The 21,828-nt window shown below is 44.4% G+C and overlaps 1 protein-coding gene across 3 annotated transcripts in view; it reads left to right on the top strand.

Annotated features, from left to right (window-relative positions):
* Positions 1 to 27: 27 nt before the first annotated feature.
* Positions 28 to 21,828, top strand: part of aars1 (alanyl-tRNA synthetase 1) — a 74,493-nt gene continuing 52,692 nt past the window's right edge. Inside the window, exons 1-5 of one of the 3 annotated variants that reach the window (XM_078543924.1) lie at positions 28 to 105; positions 7,560 to 7,724; positions 16,686 to 16,874; positions 17,610 to 17,755; positions 18,498 to 18,689. In XM_078543924.1, the coding sequence (XP_078400050.1) occupies positions 7,581 to 7,724; positions 16,686 to 16,874; positions 17,610 to 17,755; positions 18,498 to 18,689 (671 nt within the window). In that variant the 5' untranslated portion in view covers positions 28 to 105; positions 7,560 to 7,580. Of the gene's footprint in view, positions 106 to 663; positions 738 to 7,559; positions 7,753 to 16,685; positions 16,875 to 17,609; positions 17,756 to 18,497; positions 18,690 to 21,828 lie in introns of those variants that run through there. The other 2 variants (XM_078543923.1, XM_078543925.1) reach the window with 2 other exon arrangements.

Below are 21,828 nucleotides of genomic sequence, written 5' to 3'. Positions count from 1 at the left end.
CATGAAACCGGCTCGGCCAATAGGATTAGAGGCGGGAGCTGTGGTGTTTGGTGGCCGGTGGCTGGCGGCTGTTGCTGAGGAACCTGCGGGCCGCGGTCTGAACAGGTAAGCGGGAGCCGGGCTTCGGCACTCGGTAAGGAACCGGTTCTAACCCGTTTGCGTTTTTATTTCCCAAGGATATAGTGGGACTGTTTCTGGTTCGGTTTCAGGTCTGTGAGTGCAGCCTAAACGGCTGAGTTACTCCAATCTGAGCCGGTGCTGCGGCCCATCAGTGGGAGCAGGGCATGAGCGGCTGCTGGCAGCACTGGTATTATATAGGTATATATGTATATATATCTGGCCGGTATTATACACCCTGCTCCTTGACAGCATTATGTTCAAGTCCCACTCCAGAGATTCACATAATCAAGGCTGACATTCCAGTGCAATCCTGGGGATTAATGGGCGAAACTCACTCTGCTCTCTGAAGATCATTGGATTTAGGAGCAGGAGCAGACCATTGGGCCCCTCAAGCCTACTCTGCCATTCACTAAGATCATGGCTGACCTGATTATGGCTTTAACCCCAATTACCTGCCTGTCACCATAACCCTTGATTCCCTTGTTGATGAAAAACCTGTCTAGGCCTAACTTGGCCTTGAATATACTCAATGACCTGTTCGGTGGCTGGCGGCTGTTGCTGAGGAACCTGCGGGCCGCGGTCTGAGCAGCTAAGCGGGAGCCGGGCTTCGGCACTCGGTAAGGAACCAGTTCTAACCCGTTTGCGTTTTTATTTCCCAAGGATATAGTGGGACTGTTTCTGGTTCGGTTTCAGGTCTGTGAGTGAGAACTGAGAATACTACTACTCTGCTCTCTGTGCAAGAGAATTCCAAAAAGTAAGGACCTTCTGAGAGAAGAAACTGTCCTTCATCTTGTCTTAAATGGGAGACCCCTTATTTTGAAACTGTTTCCCCCACGAGGAGAAACATCCTCTCAGCATCTATTTTTATCCTTTCATCGGATGTGGCTGTCGCTGGTTACCTATCCCTAATTGCCCTTGAACTGAGTGGCTAGCTAGGCCATTTCAGAGGGCAGTTAAGAGTCAACCACATTGCAGTGGATCTGGAGTCACATGTAGGGCAGGTAAGGATGGCAGATTTTCTTCCCTCCAGAACATTAGTGAACCAGATGGGTTTTTACAGCAATCAATGATAGTTTCATGGTTACCATTACTAAGGCTAACTTTATATTCCAGATTTATTAACTGAATTTAAATTCTACCAGCTGCCATGATGGGAATTGAACCCAGGTCCCGAGAGCATTAGATTGAATTTTGGATTATTAGTCCAGTGACATTACCACTCCGCCATCATCAAACCCCCCTCAGGATCTTTTATGTTTCAATATGATCATCTCTCAATTCTTCTAAAATCCATGCAGGCCTAAACTGCACAACCTGTCCTTCATCCCAGAGATCAGCCAAGCGAACCTTCTCTGAACTGCTTCTAATGCAAATATACCCTGCCTTGAATAAGGAGACCAGAACTTTTTTGTAATTCATTCATGGGATGTAGGCATCACTGGCTAGGCCAACATTTATTGCCCATCCCTAATTGCCCTTGAGAAGGTGGTGGTGAGCTGCCTTCTTGAAGCACTGCAGTCCCTGTGTTGTAGGAATGCCCACAGTGCTGTTAGGAAGGGAGTTCCAGGATTTTGATCCAGCGACAGTGAAGGAATGGCGATATATTTCCAAGTCAAGATGGTGTTCCCATGTATTTGCTGTCCTTATCCTTCTCGGTGGTAGAGATCGTGGGTTTGGAATGTGCTGTCAAAGGAGCCTTGATGAGTTGCTGCAGAGCATCTCGTAGATTGTACACACTGCTGCTGCTTTGATGGTGGAGGGAGTGAATGTTGAAGGTGGTGGATGGGTGCCAATCAAGAGAGCTGCTTTGTCTTGGATTGCGTTGAGCTTCTTGAGTGTTGTTGGAGCAGCACTCATCCAGGAAGTGGAGAATATTTAATCACACTTCTGATTTCTAGATGGTGGATAGGCTTTGGGGAGTCAGGAGCTGAGTTACCCACTGCAGAATTCCCAGCCTCTGACCTGCTCTGGCAGCCATAGTATTTAAATGGCTCACCCAGTTCAGTTTCTGGTCAATGCTACCCCCCCCCCCCCCCCTCCACCCAGGATGTTGATAGTGGGGGATTTAGTGATGGTAATGCAATTGAATGTCAAGGGTCAATGGTTAAATTCTCTCTTATTGGAGATGGTCATTGCCTAGCACTTGTGTGGCGCAAATGTTACTTTCCACCTATCAGCACACGCCTGAATATTGTCCAGGTCTTCCTGTATTTGCACATGGACTGCTTCAGTATCTGAGGAGTCGTGAATGGTGCTAAACATTGTATAATCATCAGCAAACATCCCCAATTCTGACCTCATGATGGAAGGAAGGTTATTGATGAAGCAGCTGAAGATGGTTGGGCCAAGGACACTACCCTGAGGAACTCTGCAGCGATGTACCCAGGACTGAGATGATTGACCTCCATAAACCACAACCATCTTCCTTTGTGCTAGGTATGACTCCAGCCAGTGGCGATATTTCCCCCCGAATCCCTTTGATTTTAGTTTTGTCAGGGCTTCTTGATGCCACACTCGGCCAAATGCTGCCTTGATGTCCAGGGCAGTGCATCACCTCTTGATAAAAGCAAAATACTGCAGATGCTGGAAATCTGAAACAAAAGCAGAAAATGCTGAAAAAACTCAGGTCTAACAGCATCTGTGGAGAGAAAGACAGAGTTAACGTTTTGAGTCCATATGACTTTTCAGAGTTAAAGAGAAGTAAAAATGTGATGAAATTTATACCGTTTAAGTGGGGGGTAGAGCAGTTGAAGCTGGATAGAAGGCCAGCGATAGGTGGAGGCAAAGGAGAGATTGGCAAAGATGTCATGAACAAAAGGACAAAGGGGTGTTAATGGTAGTGGTACTGGCTAAAGGAGGTGCTGATGGTGGCATTAAGGTAAGAAAGCAGAATGTGATAATAGCAGGACAAAGGTAAGCACTCTGGAAAGAACAACATGAACAAGTGACAGAAGGCCCTAGTGGGGGTGTGATGGGAAAAAAGATCGAAAATAAGATAAAAGGTAAAAGATAAAACAATGAATAAAAAAAATGATTAAAAATGTGGATTAAAAAATAAAAATTAAAGAATAAAAATGAATATTGAAAAAAGGGGTGAGGATGGAGGAGAGAGTTCATGGTCTGAAGTTGTTGAACTCAATGTTAAATCTAGAAGGCTGTAAAGTGCCTAATCGGAAGGTGAGGTGCTGTTCCTCCAGTTGGCGTTGGGCTACACTGGAACATTGCAGCAGGCCAAGGATGGACATGTGGGCATGAGAGCAGGGCGGTGTTTTGAAATGGCTAGCGACAGGAAGGTCTGGGTCAAGCTTGCGGACAGACCGAAGGTGTTCCACAGGGCGGTCACCCAGTCTGTGTTTGGTGTCTCCAATGTAGAGGAGACTGCATTGGGAGCAGCAAATGCAGTAGACCAAATTGAAGGAGGTGCAAGTGAAGTGTTTTAGTCCATGTTCGGAACCAAGGCTGTAATAAGGACAGGGGCTGTGACCCTGGCGGAACTCAAACTGAGTGTCAGTGAGCAGGTTATTGCTGAGTAAGTGCTGCTTGATAGCACTGTTGACGACACTTTCCATCACTTTGCTGATGATCAGGAGTAGACCGATGGGGTTAGATTACTGGGTTTGATTTGTCCTGCTTTTTGTGTACAGGACATGCCTGGGCAATTTTCCACGTTGCCAGGTGGATGCCACTGTTGTATTTGTACTAGAATAGCTTGACCAAGGATGTGGCTAGTTCAGGAGCCAAGTCTTCAGTACTATTGCCAAAATGTTATCAAGGCCCATAGATTTTGCTGTATCCAGTGCCTTTACCCGTTTCTTGATATCACATGGAATGAATTGAATTGGCTGAAGCCTGACATCTGTGATGCTGGGGATCCCAGGAGGAGACCGAGATGGATCATCCACTCAGCACTTCTGGCTGAAGATGGCTGCAAATACTTCAGCCTTGTCTTTTGCACTGAGACGGATAGATTCTTGGTAAACAAGGGGGTGATAGGTTATCAGGGGTAGGTGGGATGCAGATTTCATATTACTGTCAGATCAGCCGTGATATTATATGGTGGAGCAGGCTTGAGGGGCTGACTGGCCTACTCCTGCTCCTTGTTCTTATGTGCTGGGCTCCTCCATCATTGGGGATGGGGATATTTGGGGAGCCTACCCCTTCAGTTAGTTGTTTAATTGTCCACCACCATTCATGATTGCATGTGGCAGGGCAGGACTGCAGAGCTTAGATCTCAACCGTTGGTTGTGGAATTGCTTAGCCCTGTCTAATGCAGGTTGCTTCCACTGTTTTGCATACAAGTAGTCCTGTGTTATAACTTCACCAGGTTGATACCTTATTTTTAGGTCTGCTTGGTGCTGCTCCTGGCATGCCCTCCTGCACTCTTCATTGAACCAGCGTTGGTACCCCAGCTTGATGGTAATGGTAGAATGGGGGATATGCTGGGCCATGGAATTACAGATTGCGTTTGTATACAATCTTGCTGATGGCCACAGTGCCCAGTCTTGAATTGGTAGATCTGTTTGAAATCTATCCAGTTTAGCACAGTGGTAGTGCCACAGAACATGATGGAGGATATCCTCAATGTGAAAATGGGATTCTGTCTCCACAATGACTGTGCGGTGGTCACTCCGACCAATACTGTCAGGGACAGATGCATCTGTGATATGTAGATTGGTGAAGGCGAGGCCAAGTATGTTTTTCCCTCTTGTTGGTTCCCTCAGCACCTGCTGCAGACCCAGCCTAGCAGCTATGTCCTTTAGAAGTCGGCCAGCTCGGTCAGTAGTGGTGCTGCCGAACCACTGTTGGTAATGGACATTGAAGTCCCCCACCCAGTGAATATTTTGTGCCCTTGCCACCCTTAGTGCTTCTAAGTGGTGTTCAACATGGAGAAGCACTGATTCATCAGCTGAGGGGGTGCAGTAGGTGGTAACCAGGAGGAGTTACCACCTACTGCAGGTGTGGTCCCACTAATGCCCTGCACAATTGCAGCAAGACCTCCCTACTTTTATAACCCATTTCTCTTACAATAAAGGCCAACATTCCATTTGTCTTTTTATTACTTGCTGTACCAGTATGATGACTTTTTGTGACTCTTGAACGAGGGCACCCAGATCCCTTTGTACTGCAGCATTCTGTAATCTCTCTCTATTTAAATAAAATTCCGGTTTTCTGTTCTTCCTGCCAAAGTGGACAACCTCACGTTTTCCCACATTACACTCCAACATATTTTTGCCCACTCACTTAACCTACCAAATTCCTTTGCAGACTCGTACCTTCCTCACAACTTGCTTCTCTGCCTTTCTTTGTATCATCTGCAAATTTGGCTACAATACAGTCGGTCCCTTCACCCAAGTCATTAATATAGATCGTAAATAGTTGAGACCCAATTGCTGATCCCTACGACATTGCACTAGTTACAGTTTGCCAACCTAAAAATGATCTGTTTATCCTGACTGTTTCCTGTTAGTTAGCCAATCCTCTATCCACACTAATATGTCACCCCAACACCGTGCGCTCTTGTGTCGTAATCTTTTATGTGGCGCCTTATCGAATGCCTTTTATCCAAATCCAAATACACTATACCTATTGGTTCCCCTTTATTCACCCTGCTTGTTACATCCTCAAAGAACTTGAATAACTTTACCAAACACTATTTTCCTTTTCACAAAACCATGTTCACTCTGCCTAATCGTATTATGATTTTCTAGATGTTCTGCTACTACCTGCATAACAATGGATTTTAGCATCTTCCCAATGATGGGTGTTGGACTAACTGGCCTATAGTTTCCTGCTTTCTATTACCCTCCTTTCTTGAATAGTGATATTACAATTTCAGTTTTCCAATCTGCTGGGACCTTTCCAGAATCTAGGGAATTTTGGATGATTACAGCCAATGCACCCACTATCTCTGCAGCCATTCCTTTAAGACCCGAGGGTGCAGGCTGTCAGGCCCAAGAAATTTGTCAGCCTCGAGTTCCATTAGTTTTCCATGCACTTAATCCTCCAGTGATTGTAATTGTTTTAAGTCCCTCTCTTCATTTTTCCCCCCTGATTTTCTACAATTCTTCTGTTGCTTTTAATGTGAAGACAGATACAAAATACATGTCCAAAGCCTGTCATTTCCTTGTTTTCCATTATTAATTCCTAGTCCTACCCACTAAAGGACCAATGCTCATTCACTGTTGCTACTGTTTTTTCTTTTTTATATACTTGTAGAAGCTCCTCCTGCCTATATTTCTTGCTAGTTTTCTCTCATACACCAATTTCTCCCTTTTTTTTTCAGTCATCCTTTGCTGGTTTCTAAAATTTTCCCAATTTTCTGGACTACCACTGCGCAGTATTGTACATCTTTTCTTTCAATTTGATATCATTCTAAACTTCAGTTGATCGCCACGGATGGTGCATCCTTATTGTAGAGTATTCCTTTCTCAATGGAATATAGCTATGTTGAGGGTTATGAAGTATCTCAAATGTCTGCCTCTGTTTCTCTACTGTCTTACCTTTTAACCTGTTTTTCCTTTCCACTTTAGCCAACTCTGGCTTCATATCCTTATAATTGCCTTTATTTAAGTTCACAGCTATAGTTTCAAACCCAAATTTCTCATCCACAACCCGAATGTAAAATTCTATCATTGGTCCTGGCCAATATTTATCCCTCAGTCAACATCACTAAAAACAGATTATCTGGTTTGTTAGCTCATAATCAAATGGCTTCATATGTTGCACTATTTTGTGATTCTGTAAGAATATCTCATTCTTAAAATGGGAGCATTGGGTTTTATTTACACAACCTGGGAACTTGATTTGGTAAACTAAATAGAGCGAACTGCAAGATAAAAGCAAAATACTGTGGATGCTGGAAATCTGAAACAAAAATACCTGGAAAAACTCAGCAGGTCTGACAGCATCTGCGGAGAGGAGCATAGTTAACGTTTTGAGTCCAAATGACTCTTCACCAGAACTAAGGAAAACTTCTTTTAAAAGATAAGGAGACTTCAGTCAAATAATGGAAGTTATCAGGATGAGGGCTGTCCACTACGTAGATCAAGTTTATGCTTCTACTTTTGGTGAGCAAGCTATTCTCCGAGACGTTAGGGCACTGATTTAAATTGTTGCAGTTTTACTTTTAGTTTAACAGGATGTAAACTGTAGATATCAACAGTAATTTCTGCCCATCTCACATGTCAGAATTGGGCAGTGGCCAGTTTTCTTGTAAGTCATTCAGCAGAGTTTGGTGCCAGGAAGAGCTGGTTTAAGGAAGTATTGTAAAGCACAGTCAAATTCAGATCGGTGCAAATGTTTCGTGATGCACAATATTGAGGGTGGACAGACTGTCTCAGAAGTAAAATAAGGAGGAAGAACGAGAGTCACTAAGAAGGAGAGGTAGAAGGAGAGAAAGTTTCAATAACGCACTCAATGATGACCATTATTTCTTTCAGACCCTGTGGATTGTTTCCAAAATGGATTTCACACTGAATGCTGGACAGATTCGCCAGAAGTTCATTAACTTCTTCAAACGTTACAATCACGAGTATGTCCACTCCTCAGCGACTATCCCTCTCGATGACCCCACGCTTCTGTTCGCCAATGCCGGCATGAACCAGGTGGGTCAACAGATTGCCACATTCGTGTGTAGGTCCTTCATCTTTACGGCCTTGAAATTGAGCTGTATGAATATTAGTGCATAATTTGTTTATATATCGGTGTATATATAGGGGGAGCATCAACCTGTACTTAGTTTGTATCTGTTACGAGTGTGGTCCAGTTCCATTTCACCATTCAGTTGCAGTTAGACAGCATAGGTTTGGATGAAGAAGACCCTTCGTTCCATTTTAACTCATTCTAGAATATGAACCCAATCATCTTCCCACTAATGCTGAGCTGCTTCTATCTCAGATGATCATTGATGGTCCATCTACCATTGGTAGATGGTTTCCATGTGGACTTTAATTCTGAATATTAAAAAATTGCATCTGAATATTTTTTTAGTTTGTTTTGATAAAGTTTTTAGCAAACGCATTCACTTACTGCTAATTCCACAACACTGTTGTAGAAATAAAACACTGAATCGTACAGGGTTCATCCCATCCCAAGTATAAAGCCAAGAGCTTTTTGGTTTTTCGGGTAGTATGATTTACAAGCTTCTCTATCATAAGAACATAAGGAGCAGGAGCAGGAATCAGCCTTTCGGCCCCTCAAGCCTGTCCTGCCATTCAATAAGATCATGGCTGATCTGCCCCAGGTCTTAAATCCTCTTTCGTGCCAGCTCCTCATAGCCCTCAACTTCCCGATATTTCAGAAACCTATCTACCTCCTCTTTAAATACTTTCAGTGAACTAGCCTCCACAGCTCTCTGGGGTAGAGAATTCCAGACTTTCACTACCCACTGAGAGAAGAAATTCCTTTGCATCTCAGTTTTAAATGAGTGTCCCCTTATTCTGTAACTATGTCGCCTAGGTCGAGATTTCCCCCCCAACTAGAAGCATCTTCTCAACATCTACCCCGTCAAGCCCCCTCAGAATCTTGTACATTTTAATCCAATCGCTCCTCATTCTTCTAAACTCTAATGGATAAAGGCCTAACCTGTTTAGTCGTTCTTAATAAGTCAACCCCTTCGTCCCAGGAATCAGCCTAGTGAATCTCTTTTGAACTGCCTCCAATGCCAGTGTACCCTTTCTTAAATACAGGGACCAAAACTGCACACAGTACTCCAGGTGCACAGTTGTAATAAGACTTCCCTATTTTTAAACTCCAATCCCCTAGCAAAACAGGCCAAAACTCCATTTGTCTTCTTAATTACTTACTGCACCTGCATGCTAACTTTTTGTGTTTGATGCACAAGAACACCCAGATCCCTCTCTGTTGCACTTTTTTGGAGTGTCTCTACATTTAAATAATAGTCTGCCTTTTGATTCTTCCTACCAAAGTGCATGACCTCAAACTTTCCTACATTAAACTGCATCGGCCAAGTTTTTGCCCACTCACTCAACCTATCTATATCCCCTTGTAGATTCCTTATATCCTCCTCGCAACATGCCCTCCCACTTATTTTTGTATCATCAAATTTGGATACATTGCACTCTGCCCCTCTCCTCCAAGTCATTAATATAGATAGTAAATAATTGAAGCCCTAGCACTGATCCTTGTGGCACTCCACTAATTACGTCTTTCCAACCTGAAAAAGACACATTAATCCTGACTCTCTGCCTTCTGTGTGTTAACCAATCCTCCATTCCATGCTAATACATTACTCCCAATACCGTGAGCTCCTATCTTGTGCAATAACCTTTTATGTGGCACCTTATCGAATGCCTTCTGGAATTCCAAATACACTACATCTACTGGTTCCCCTTTATCAACTCTGCTTGTTATATTCTCAAAGAATTTTAGCAAATTTGTCAAACCTGATTTCCCTTTCACAAAACCCTGTTGACTCTGATTGTGTTAAGCTTTTCTAAATGTCCTGCTATTTCTTGCTTAATAATGAATTCTAGCATTTTCCCAATGACAGATGTTAGGCTGACTGGCCTATAGTTTCTTGTTTTTTTCCTCCCTCTCTTCTTGAACAGGAGCATCACATTAGCGGTTTTCCACTCTTCTGGGACCCTCCCGGAATCCAGTGAGTTCAGGAATATTTCGACCAATGCCTCCACTATCTCTGCAGCCACTTCCTTTAAAATCCTTGGATGCAGGCCATCTGGTCCTGGTGACTTGTCTGCCTTAAGTCCCATTAGTTTGTCAAATACTTGTCCCTCGTAATAGAGACTGTTACAAGATCTTTCCTCCCAATAACTCCTTGTTTATCTAATACCTTTGGGACATTAATAGTGTCCTTCACCGTGAAGACCGATGCAAAATATTGGTTTAAATTATCTGCCATTTCCCTGTTCCCCGTTATCAACCCTCCCGTCGCATCCTCCAAGGGTCTCACGCTCACTTTAGCCACTCTCTTATATACCTGTAGAAGCTCTTGCTGTTTGTTTTTATATTTCTTGCCAATTTAGTTTCATAATCAATTTTCTCCCTTTTTATTAGCATTTCAGTCATTCGCTGCTGGTTCCTAAAAAATTCCTAATCTTCTGGCCTACCACTAGTTTTTGCCGCTTTGTATGCCTTAGTTTTTGATTGGATACTCTCCTTGCCTGCCTTTGTTAACCACGGGTGGCTTATCCTTCTCATCGAGTCCTTCTTTTTGACTGGGATAAATTTTTGCTGAGCGTTATGAAATACCTGATTAAATGTCTGCTACTGCTCATCCAATGACCTTCCCTGTAGTCTATTAGCCCAGCCCCCTTTAGGCAACTCTTTCTTCATACCTCTGTAATTGTCCTTATTTAAGTTGAGGACACTGGTTTGAGACCTGAGTTGCTCACCCTCAAACTGAATTTGAAACTGTGCTATGTCGTGTACGCTACCCCCTAGAGGATCCTTAACTATGATATCTCTTATTAATCCTACCTCTTTACACATTACTAGATTTAAAACATTACATTACTAGATCATATCCCAAACTAGGCTTTTTTTTAAGAGACAATGGGGTTACAGCACAACAGACTCGTTTGTACGACTTTCAGCAATCTCCCTGAGGCAGCATGTAGCCTCAGGGAGATGTGAGCTCTTTCGTGCGCATGCACAAAAGAGCGCACTCTTGCATTTGGGGAATTGCCCCCCCCCACCCACACAGGAAGCGCATAGTGCTTCCCGCCAGGTGTCACGCTGGGCGGGCCTTAATTGGCCCGCCCACTTAAAATGGCGGCGGGGATCGGCTCCCCGCCCGCCGGAGATTGGGTCAGGCCCGCCCGCCCGACGGGCAGAAAATTCTGCCCATTATTTCAGCCATGGTTCATTCTTTCTAGGACACTGCCAGCATCACATGTTGAGGTTAATGGAAATGACCCAGCTTTTCAAACAGAACTCTTTCATAAAGGTGACACCAAACCAGAGATATTCTGAACCATGTTCTGAGTGCAGTCCAGAGAAAGAACAGAGTTATGAAATACAGGTGCAATGCCCAAAATCCAGCACTGTTGGGACTGAAACCGCGCCAGATTTCAGATTTTCCTGCATTTTGGACATTCAGCCTGTACAGTGCCTGACCAGCGCGCTATTTCAGAAATGTCCGGTCACTCAAATTGATTTCTTTGTGAACGGCTGTGGTTGAAGATGTATGACAGCATGTCAGTTAGCATCCTTTAAGTGTGGCTGCTCCTGCTCAAGTCTGGGCAAGCACTTTTTAAGCAGACACAAACCAGCGTGCAATGGCTCAAGTTATCGACTTCAAAAATGGCCGGTTTTTGGACAATTCCAGTTTTCAGACAGCTGGACTTTGGTTATTATACCTGGTAGGAGAAATGAGAGATTTGCCCTTCAGCTTGTTACTAGAACGCACAGAAATGCCAGGTGGTGGGGACCTGGGCACAGATCGGTTCACCATGTTGTACTCTGATGCCCAGCTGGAAGTGCAATAGGAAAATCAGGCAGGAAGCTAGGAACATCATTTGCCTCTTTTGAATAGGGTCATTGTGCCTGTGCCTACTGTGGATCCTATCTTTCTTGACCTCTGCACTAGAGAAAATGGGTGTTCCCTTGAGGCAAAGTTCAGGAATGATGGTCCTTGAATTTTTAGTATTAATCAGAAACTGCAGAGCTTCTATTGCAGAGCTCCTGTACCTTCCAGGGAAACTAAGCAATTGAATATTAACTCCTGAATATGGGTCCTCCCCTGTAAATTGTGGTACACAATTTAGACCATAAGACATAGGAGCAGAAATTAGGCCATTCGGCACATCGAGTCTGCTCCGCCATTCAATCATAAGTTTCTCAACCACATTCTCCCCGTAACCTTTGATCCCCTTACCAATCAAGAACCTATCTATCTTGGTCTTAAATACACTCAATGACCTGGCCTCCACAGCCTTCTGTGGCAATGAATTCCATAGATTCACCACTCTCTGGCTAAAGAAGTTTCTCCTCATCTCTGTTCTAAAAGGTCTTCCCTTTACTCTGAGGCTGTGTCCTCAGGTCCTAGTCTCTCCTACTAATGGAAACATCTTCCCCACGTCCACTCTATCCAGGCCTTTCAGTATTCTGTAAGTTTCAATCAGATCCCCCCTCATCCTTCTAAACTCCATCGAGTATCGACCCAGAGTCCTCAAACATTCCTCACATGTTAAGCTTTTCATTCCTGGGATCATTCTCGTGAATCTCCTCTGGACCCTCTCCAGGGCCAGCACATCCTTCCTGAGATACGGGGCCCAAAATTGCTCACAATATTCTAAATGTGGTCTGACCAGAGCCTTATAAAGCCTCAGCAGCACATCCCTGCCTTTATATTCTAGTCCTCTCGAAATAAATGCCAACATTGCATTTGCCTTCCTAACTACCGACTCAACCTGCAAGTTAACCTTAAGAGAATCCTGGACTAGGATTCCCAAGTCCCTTTGCACTCCAGATTTCTGAATTCTCTCCCCATTTAGAAAATAATCTATGCCTCTGTTCTTCCTACCAAAGTGCATGACCTCACACTTCCCCACGTTGTATTCCATCTGCCACTTCTTTGCCCATTCTCCTAACCTGTCCAAATCCTTCTGCAGCCTCCCTGCTTCCTCAATACTACCTGTCCCTCCACCTATCTTTGTATCATCTGCAAACTTAGCCAGGATGCCCTCAGTTCCTTCATCTAGATCATTAATGTATAAAGTGAAAAGTTGTGGTCCCAACACTGACCCCTGCGGAACTCCACTAGTCACCGGCCGCCATCCTGAGAAGGACCCCCTTATCCCCACTCTCTGCCTCCTGTCAGACAGCCAGTCTTCTATCCATGCTAGTACCTTGCCTCTAACAACATGGGCTCTTATCTTACTGAGCAGCCTCCTGTGCGGCACCTTGTCAAAGGCCTTCTGGAAGTCCAAGTAGATAACATTCATTGGCTCTCCTTTGTCTAACCTACTCGTTACCTTCTCAAAGAATTCTAACAGATTTGTCAGGCATGACCTCCCCTTGATGAAACCATGCTGACGTTGCCCGATTTTACCATGCACTTCCAAGTATTTTGAAATCTCATCCTTAATAATGGACTCTAAAATCTTACCAACAATCGAGGTCAGGCTAATCGGCCTGTAATTTCCCGTCTTTTGCCTCACTCCCTTCTTAAACAGGGGGGTTACATTAGCGATTTTCCAGTCCTCTGGGACCCTCCCTGACTCCAGTGATTCCTGAAAGATCACCATTAACGCCTCCACTATCTCTTCAGCTATCTCCTTCAGAACTCTGGGGTGTAATCCATCTGGTCCAGGTGATTTATCCACCTTCAGACCTTTCAGTTTTCCTAGCACCTTCTCCTTGGTAATGGCCACCATACTCACCTCTGCCCTCCGACTCTCTTGAACTTTGGGGATGTCACTCATGTCTTCCACTGTGAAGACTGATGCAAAGTACCTATTCAGTTCCTCCGCCATTTCTTTGTTCCCCACTACTACTTCTCCAGCGTCATTTTCCAGTGGCCCAATGTCCACTTTTGCCTCTCTCTTACCCTTTATATATCTAAAAAAACTCTTGCAATCTTCTTTTATATTACTGGCTCGTTTACCCTCATATTTAATCTTCTCCCTCCTTATTTCTTTTTTAGTTGTCCTCTGTTGGTCTTTGTAGGCTTCCAAATCCCCTGGTTTCCCACTGCTCTTCGCTACATTGTATGCTTTCTCTTTAGCTTTTATGCTGTCCCTGACTTCCCTTGTCAGCCATGGTTGCCTCGTCCTCCCTTTAGTATGCTTCTTCTTCCTAGGGATGAGTTTTTGCTGTGTCTCCCAAATTACTCCCAGAAACTCCTGCCATTGCTGTGCCTCTGTAGTTGCCTTTATTCAACTGTAATACCGTTACATCTGATTCCAGCTTTTTCCTCTCAAATTGCAGGGTAAATTCAATCATATTATGGTCACTTCCTCCTAAGGGTTCCTTCACCCTAAGCTCCTTTTTCAAACTTGCCTCATTACACATCACTAAATCTAGAATTGCCTGTTCCCTAGTGGGCTCCACCACAAGCTGCTCCAAAAAGCCATCTCGTAGACATTCCATAAAATCCTTTTCTTGGGATCCTCTACCAACCTGATTTTCCCAGTCTACCTGCATATTGAAATCCCCCATGATCACTGTAACCTTGCCTTTCTTACACGCCTTTTCTATCTCCTGGTGTATCTTGTGCCCCACATCCTGACTACTGTTCGGAGGCCTGTACATAACTCCCATTATGGTTTTTTTACCTTTGCGGTTCCTCAACTCTACCCACACAGATTCTACATCATCTGATCCTACGTTATTTCTTGCTATCGATTTAATTTCATTTCTTACTAACAAAGCAACCCAACCCCCTCTGCCAACCTGCCTATCTTTTCGATAGGATGTATATCCTTGGATATTTAGCTCCCAGTCCTGATCCCCTTGCAGCCATGTCTCCGTGATGCCCACCACATCATACCTGCCAATTTCAATCTGCGCCACAAGCTCATTGACCTTATTTTGTATACTGCGTGCATTCAGATACACCTTCAGTCCTGTATTTCCCGTCCCCTTTCTCATTGTCGTCCCTTTATCTGACGTGCTTGAAGTTAGATTCCTAGCCCTTTCCAAACACTCTGTCCTATTTTGTGTTCTGAAGAGTTTAATAGCCTCTCCTGGGCTCTCCTTTCTTTTCAGTTTTTTCATAATTTTCCATGAAGTTGAATCCACCCCCCCACATGCTAACCTGCTGCTTTGTTTCCCATTAGTCATACTTCTTGGAGTTTTACCCTTCCGTCCCCCCCACTTTCTAGTTTAAAGTCCTGTTGACCACCCTATTTACCCTTTGCGCTAGAACATTGGTCCCAGATCGGTTCAGGTGGAGACCGTCCCAACGGTACAGATCCCTTCTGTTCCAGTACTGATGCCAGCGCCCCACGAAATGGAACCCTTCTTTCCCGCACCACTCCTTTAGCCACGTGTTTACTTCCCTTATTCTCGCGTCCCTATGCCAATTTGCACGTGGCTCGGATAGTAATCCGGAGATTATAACCCTTGAGGACCTGTTCTTTAATTTAGTTCCTAGTTCCTGATAATCCCCAAACAGGTCCTCTTTCCTAGTCTTACCTATGTTATTTGTCCCGACGTGGACCACAACAACTGGATCCTCCCCCTCCCTCTCCCAATATCCTTTCAAGCCGGTCAGAGATGTCCCTCACCCTGGCACTGGGCAGGCAACATACCATGCGGGACTCTCGATCCTGCTTACAAGGGAAGCTATTAATTCCCCAAATTATAGAATCCCCTACAACTAACACTTGTCTTTTTGCTCCCCCCTCTTGAATGGCCTCCTGTGCCATGATGCCGTGGTCAGCTGGCTCATCCTCCCTACAGCCCTTTTCCTCATCCACACAGGGAGCAAGTACCTCGCACCTGTTGGACAAGGTCAAGAGCTGAGGCTCCTCTGTTCCTGAACACAGGATCCCTCTACTTGCCTCACTTGCAGTCACACCCTGCTGACCCTGACCACTGACCAGACTTGAGGTACTTAATCTACCGGGTGTGACCGCCTCCTGATACAAAGCGTCCAGGTAACTCTCCCCCTCTCAGATGTGCCGCAGCATCCGAAGCTCGGACTCCAGCTCATCAATTCTGAGCCGGAGTTCCTCCAGCAACCAACGCTTGCTGCAGATGTGGCTTGCAATGGGATCTGCCAGCTCCCACATCATACAGCTACAGCACATCACCTGCCCAGCCATCTCTACTTAGATAATTAATTTATTAATTAGCTTTGCAGTTTTTTTTTTTCAAATTTGGTACAGATTTCCTACCAACCAATCAGGTCACAGCTTTCCTGTGACGTCACTTTTTCAGTTTTGACTTCAGTTACTCTGTGCCCCGAGGTCACCCCTCCAGTGTTCCTCTCTCCGAGTCTGCTCCCTGGAGACAAGGCCGTGAATCCCCGAGGTAAGCTAGATTTATACTCACCGCTTCAGTGCTCCTCTCTCCGAGTCTGTTCCCAGGATTTACTCACCAATCAGCTGCTTTTTCTTTAAAATCCACTTTCAAAAGAGTGTCCCTCGCATGTCTGGTGCACTCCTGAAGGCACTGCCTCTTCCTCTCTCTTTTAGGTTTGAGGAGGAGGAAGGGATGGAAACACTACAGCAATGTAATGTTTGGGGCTATTCCGTTCTTTGACAGTGAGTCCTTCTCGATTCCCTCCTGAGTCGCGGTGGCTGCGATGACTTCTCCCAGAATGCTTCAGTCACTTCTCACTAGCGCCCTCTGTTGGATTTACCTAGTTTACAGTATTGATCTAGTATACTGTATATATACAGGAGCCAACATCGTATCATGTATGAAATGCACAAACCCAGCCATGAATTGTATGCTTTCACCCGGGTGTGTAATCTACACAAGTTGATCCTGAGATGGGCAGATACAAGTGAATTTTCTGCTTTGCAAACTATATACTGGTACTGGTCCCCTCAACCTATCTCCTTTACCCAGTGTAGTATTAAACCATATATTCACTGCCAGAACCATTTTTCTAATTTATTTTTCCTTTACAGTTTAAACCAATTTTCCTGAACACTATCGACCCATCCCACCCAATGGCAAAACTAACGAGAGCTGCAAATACTCAGAAATGTATCCGTGCTGGAGGGAAACACAACGACCTAGATGATGTGGGGAAGGACGTTTATCATCACACTTTCTTTGAGATGTTAGGTTCTTGGTCCTTTGGTGATTACTTCAAGGTAAAGCAAGCGGTTTTCTTAGACGCTACCTTAGACAAGTGAATAAAGAACAAGAAATTGCTGTGATATTGTTAAAGCCTAATGGTTAATGACACTTCCTGAATATTTTAGAGGTTAGTGGGTGGGTGTGATGAAGGTGTGGACTAATTCACCTTGGTGGTTCTGTCATTTGCGTTAAGTGTGGAATCCATTCCTGAAGGGCTGCACAGCAAGATCTCTGACCCTCACCATTCAACAGTATATCCTGACAGGATAAAAGAGGGGTACAGCAGCACTTGAACTCGCCTTTATACTTGCACATGGTATCATTAAGGAATGTGGCTGTTGCGTGTGGTGATTTGGTTGACATGCTGGAGGTAGTGTAATGAACCCAAAAATAGGAATGTAAAAATATGTGTAACTCTTAACAACGCAAAGTAGCAGTGGAAGTCCTCATCACCTTGGATCAGTGCCACTACATCATAGCTATGTCATTTGCTAGTAGACAACCTACATAATCCTTAAATTACATTGGAGAGTAACTTATCCAGTACAGGCCATCTCCACTCACAGTGCACTATATTTGTTCACTTTATTGATTGAAATTGGTCTGCCTTGGTATGCTCCACAAATACAACCTATGCTGCAATTTTATTCAAAGTAATAGAAGGTTCTTTTGATGAAATTGAGGGCCTTATTTGCAGTAATTGTGTGTAGGGGGTGACATTTGTTTTTCCTTTGTCTCTGTCATTGTAGGCACTGGCTTGTGAGATGGCATTAGAGCTGCTGACCAAAGAGTTTGGGATCCCCATCGAAAGGCTTTATGTGACTTATTTTGGAGGGAATGAGAAAGCAGGGCTGGAACCAGACCTTGAATGCAAGCAAATCTGGCTAAATCTTGGGTGAGATTTTCTGAAGAGTTTTTTTTTCCCCTTTAGTTGCCTTCTGATGCTTTTCCTCAACATCTCTATTGATGGGAATGGATTGGAGCTGTCTGTTATACCCTATTCTAATTCAGTCCTGTTCCACATGTCCATGTGTATTCTATCTGGATTCCCCTTTATACCTAAGCATTTTATTCTGAAAAATTAACTCATTATTGCTGAAGCCTATATGGCCACTAGAGATGACTTTGCTGATTGTTGGCCAGATGCTAATAGGGGTGATTCTTATTGTTCTTGTCCCCTGCTAGCAACATTTCCAATATCATAGCTGAGCCAATAATAAGGGAATGTAAAAGGAGTTGCCGATCCTTTGTAGGGAGGGTGACCTGTACAGCTCCCCAGCTGCATGTACTAGAAGAATGAGCTTTATGTTAATATATTAGAGGAGTAAGCTTGAAACGTCTGTGCTTACATGCTACTGCCCTAGCTGAGATTGGCTAACTCAATGTAGATTTGGGATTGACTTTGGCAGCAATGTGGACCAGAAGATCCTATTCTGGGATCGCTTAAGGACTCCTACCATTTGTCAAGTATTTAGGAGCAGAATATAAGAAAGAAAATACCTTTGCAATAGTAAAAGACTTAATTAGAGCAAATCACTTCTGGCTCTGCACTACATACAACAGTGAAGTATAATTCGAAATTGGCCTGGGTTGTTTGCTGATGTATTAAATGTAGTTGATTGTATCTTTCTGTTCAGAATGGCTGAGGAAAGGATTCTGCCAGGAAACATGAAGGACAATTTCTGGGAGATGGGTGACACTGGTCCTTGTGGCCCCTGCAGTGAGATGCATTACGATCGTATCGGAGGGCGTGACGCTGCTCACCTGGTCAACATGGACGATCCTAATGTTCTGGAAGTCTGGAACCTTGTATTCATTCAGTTCAACAGGTAACCACATCCTGTCAATCAGCGCTTCATCAAACATTCCTGCTCTGTCCGGACCTCAACATTATTACGATAGAGCAAGATATGTCAATGTTGCCACTTTACTTGAAGTGATTCATTTTGCTTCTGAGCTGGGCCCTGACACGCTTGTATTTATTTACTTGCTTTCTGGTAGTTGTACCTCACCTCACACCCTGCTGTTTGGAATTGGGTCCCTTTCACTCCCTTACAGTGACAGATGATAAATTTAACCACTGTGTCTCATGCAATAAGCTTTAAAAAAAACTTTTATAGCACTTATATAGCCTTTCTCGACCACAGGATGTCCCAAAACACTTTACAGTCAGTAAGGTACAGTTGAAGCGGGGTCACTGTTGTAGGAAATGCAGCATCAGAAGCTTCCACAGTGATCTGTTTTTGGGATGTTGATTGAGGGATAAATATTGGCCAGGACATTGGGGAAACTTCCCCTGCTCTCTTCTTCAAAATAGTGCCGTAGGAACTTTTATGCCCACCTGAGAGGGCAGATGGGGCCTTTTTTAAACGTTTCATCCAAAAGACAGCATCTCAAAAAATGCTTTACTGCACTAGAATGTCAGCCGTGATTTTTGCGTTCAAGTCCTGGACTGGGACTTGAAACCACAATCTAGTGACTCAGAGGTGAGTATGCCACCAACTGAGCCACAGTTGGTACACATGTTATGTTGTAGCTGAATGTACACCAGCTCATTGACTCACCTGTGAGAAATATCACAATTATTGAAAAATCTTTAGGAATTGAATAAAAGCAAAAAACTGCAGATGCTGGAAAACCAAAACAAAAATAAAAATAACTTGGAAAAACTCAGCAGGTCTCACAGCATCTGCGGAGAGGAATACAGTTAACGTTTCGAGTCCGAATGACTCTTCATCAGAATTAAGGAAAAATAGAAAAGAGGTAAAATATAAACTGGTTTAAGGCGGGGTGAGACAGGTAGAGCTGGATAGAGGGCCAGTGATAGGTGGGGATAGCCAAAAGATGTCATAGACTATAGGACAAAGAGGTGTTGACGGTGGTGATATTAGCTAAGAAATGTGCTAATGGTGACATTAAGGGTAGAAAGCAGGACGAGCAAGGTACAGCTAGCCCTAGTGGGGGTGGGGTGGGGGGAAAGGATCGAAATAGGCTAAAAGGTAGAGATAAAACAATGGATGGAAATACATTTAAAAACAATGGAAATAGATGGGAAAAGAAAAATATATATAAATTATTGGAAAAGGGGGGATCGGAAAGGGGGTGGGGATGGAGGAGAGGGTTCATGATCTAAAGTTGTTGAACTCAATATTCAGTCCGGAAGGCTGTAAAGTACCTAATCGGAAGATGAGGTGCTGTTCCTCCAGTTTGCGTTGAGCTTCACTGGAACATTGCAGCAGGCCAAGCATGGACATGTGGGCATGAGAGCAGGGTGGAGTGTTGAAATGGCAAGCGACAGGAATGTCTGGGTCATGCTTGCGGACAGACCGAAGGTGTTCCGCAAAGCGGTCACCCAGTCTGCGTTGATCTCTCCAATGTAGAGGAAACCGCATTGGGAGCAGCGAATGTAGTAGACTAAATTGAGGGAAGTGCAAGTGAAATGCTGCTTCTCTTGAAAGGAGTCTTTAGGCCCTTGGACAGTGAGGATGGGGGAAGTAAAGGGGCAGGTGTTGCACCTTCTGCGGTTGCATGGGAAGGTGCTGTGGGAGGGGGTTGAGGGGTAGGGATCCGTTTCCTCTGGGACACCCTGGTCCACTCCTCCATCACCCCCTGCACCTCAACCCCCTCCTACGGCACCTTCCCATGCAACCGCAGAAGGTGCAACACCTGCCCCTTTATTTCCCCCATCCTCACTGCCCAAGGGCCTAAACACTCCTTTCAAGTGAAGCAGCATTTCACTTGCACTTCCCTCAATTTAGTCTACTGCATTCGCTGCTCCCAATGCGGTTTCCTCTACATTGGAGAGACCAACGCAGACTGGGTGACCGCTTTGCGGAGCACCTTCGGTCTGTCCGCAAGCATGACCCAGACCTCCCTCTCGCTTGCCATTTCAACACATCACCCTGCTCTCATGCCCACATGTCCATGCTTGGCCTGCTGCAATGTTCCAGTGAAGCTCAACGCAAACTGGAGGAACAGCACCTCATCTTCCGATTAGGTACTTTACAGCCTTCCGGACTGAATATTGAGTTCAACAACTTTAGATCGTGAACTCTCTCCTCCATCCCCACCCCCTTTCCGATCCCCCTTTTTCCAATAGTTTATATATATTTTTCTTTTCCCACTTATTTCCATTATTTTTAAATGTATTTCCATCCATTGTTTTATCTCTACCTTTTAGCCTATTTCGATCCCTTCCCCCCACCCCACCCTCACTAGGGCTATCTGTACCTTGCTCGTCCTGCTTTCTACCCTTAATGTCACCATTAGCACATTTCTTAGCTAATATCAGCACCTTCAACACCTCTTTGTCCTTTTGTCTATGACATCTTTTGGCAATCCCCACCTATCACTGGCCCTCTATCCAGCTCTATCTGTCGCACCCCGCCTTAAACCAATTTGTATTTTACCTCTTTTCTATTTTTCCTTAGTTCTGATGAAGAGTCATTTGGACTCGAAACGTTAACTGTATTCCTCTCCGCAGATGCTGTGAGACCTGCTGAGTTTTTCCAGGTATTTTTGTTTTTGTTTAGGAATTGAATGTTGAGTTAAAAATGACAGAGCTCAACATCCAGTGCTGCCCTAGATTCCTCTAACTGTGCTGCTTACTGAACTGACATAAAATTTCATGGCAGTATACTTACTGCTCCTCAGTGGCTTTCACTGCACAGATATGTTGGATGACACAAAGCAGATGACACAAAGATCGGCCGGGTGGTTAACAGTGAGGTTGTGTCTTGGGCTACAGGAAGATATAGACGGGATGGTCAAATGGGCAGATAAGTGGCAGATGGAATTTAACCCTGAAAAGTGTGAGGTGATACACTTTGGAAGGAGTAATTTGACAAGGGAGTATTCAATGAACGGCATGACACTAGGAAGTTCTGAGGAACAAAAGGACTTTGGCATGTGTGTCCATAGATCTCTGAAGGTGGAGGGGCATGTTAGTGGGGTGGTGAAAAAGGCATA

Source organism: Cetorhinus maximus, chromosome 6 (assembly GCF_964194155.1).
Source record: "Cetorhinus maximus chromosome 6, sCetMax3.hap1.1, whole genome shotgun sequence".
In the NCBI taxonomy this organism is placed as follows: Eukaryota; Metazoa; Chordata; class Chondrichthyes; order Lamniformes; family Cetorhinidae; genus Cetorhinus; species Cetorhinus maximus.
This window is presented reverse-complemented; position numbering and strand designations above follow the sequence as displayed.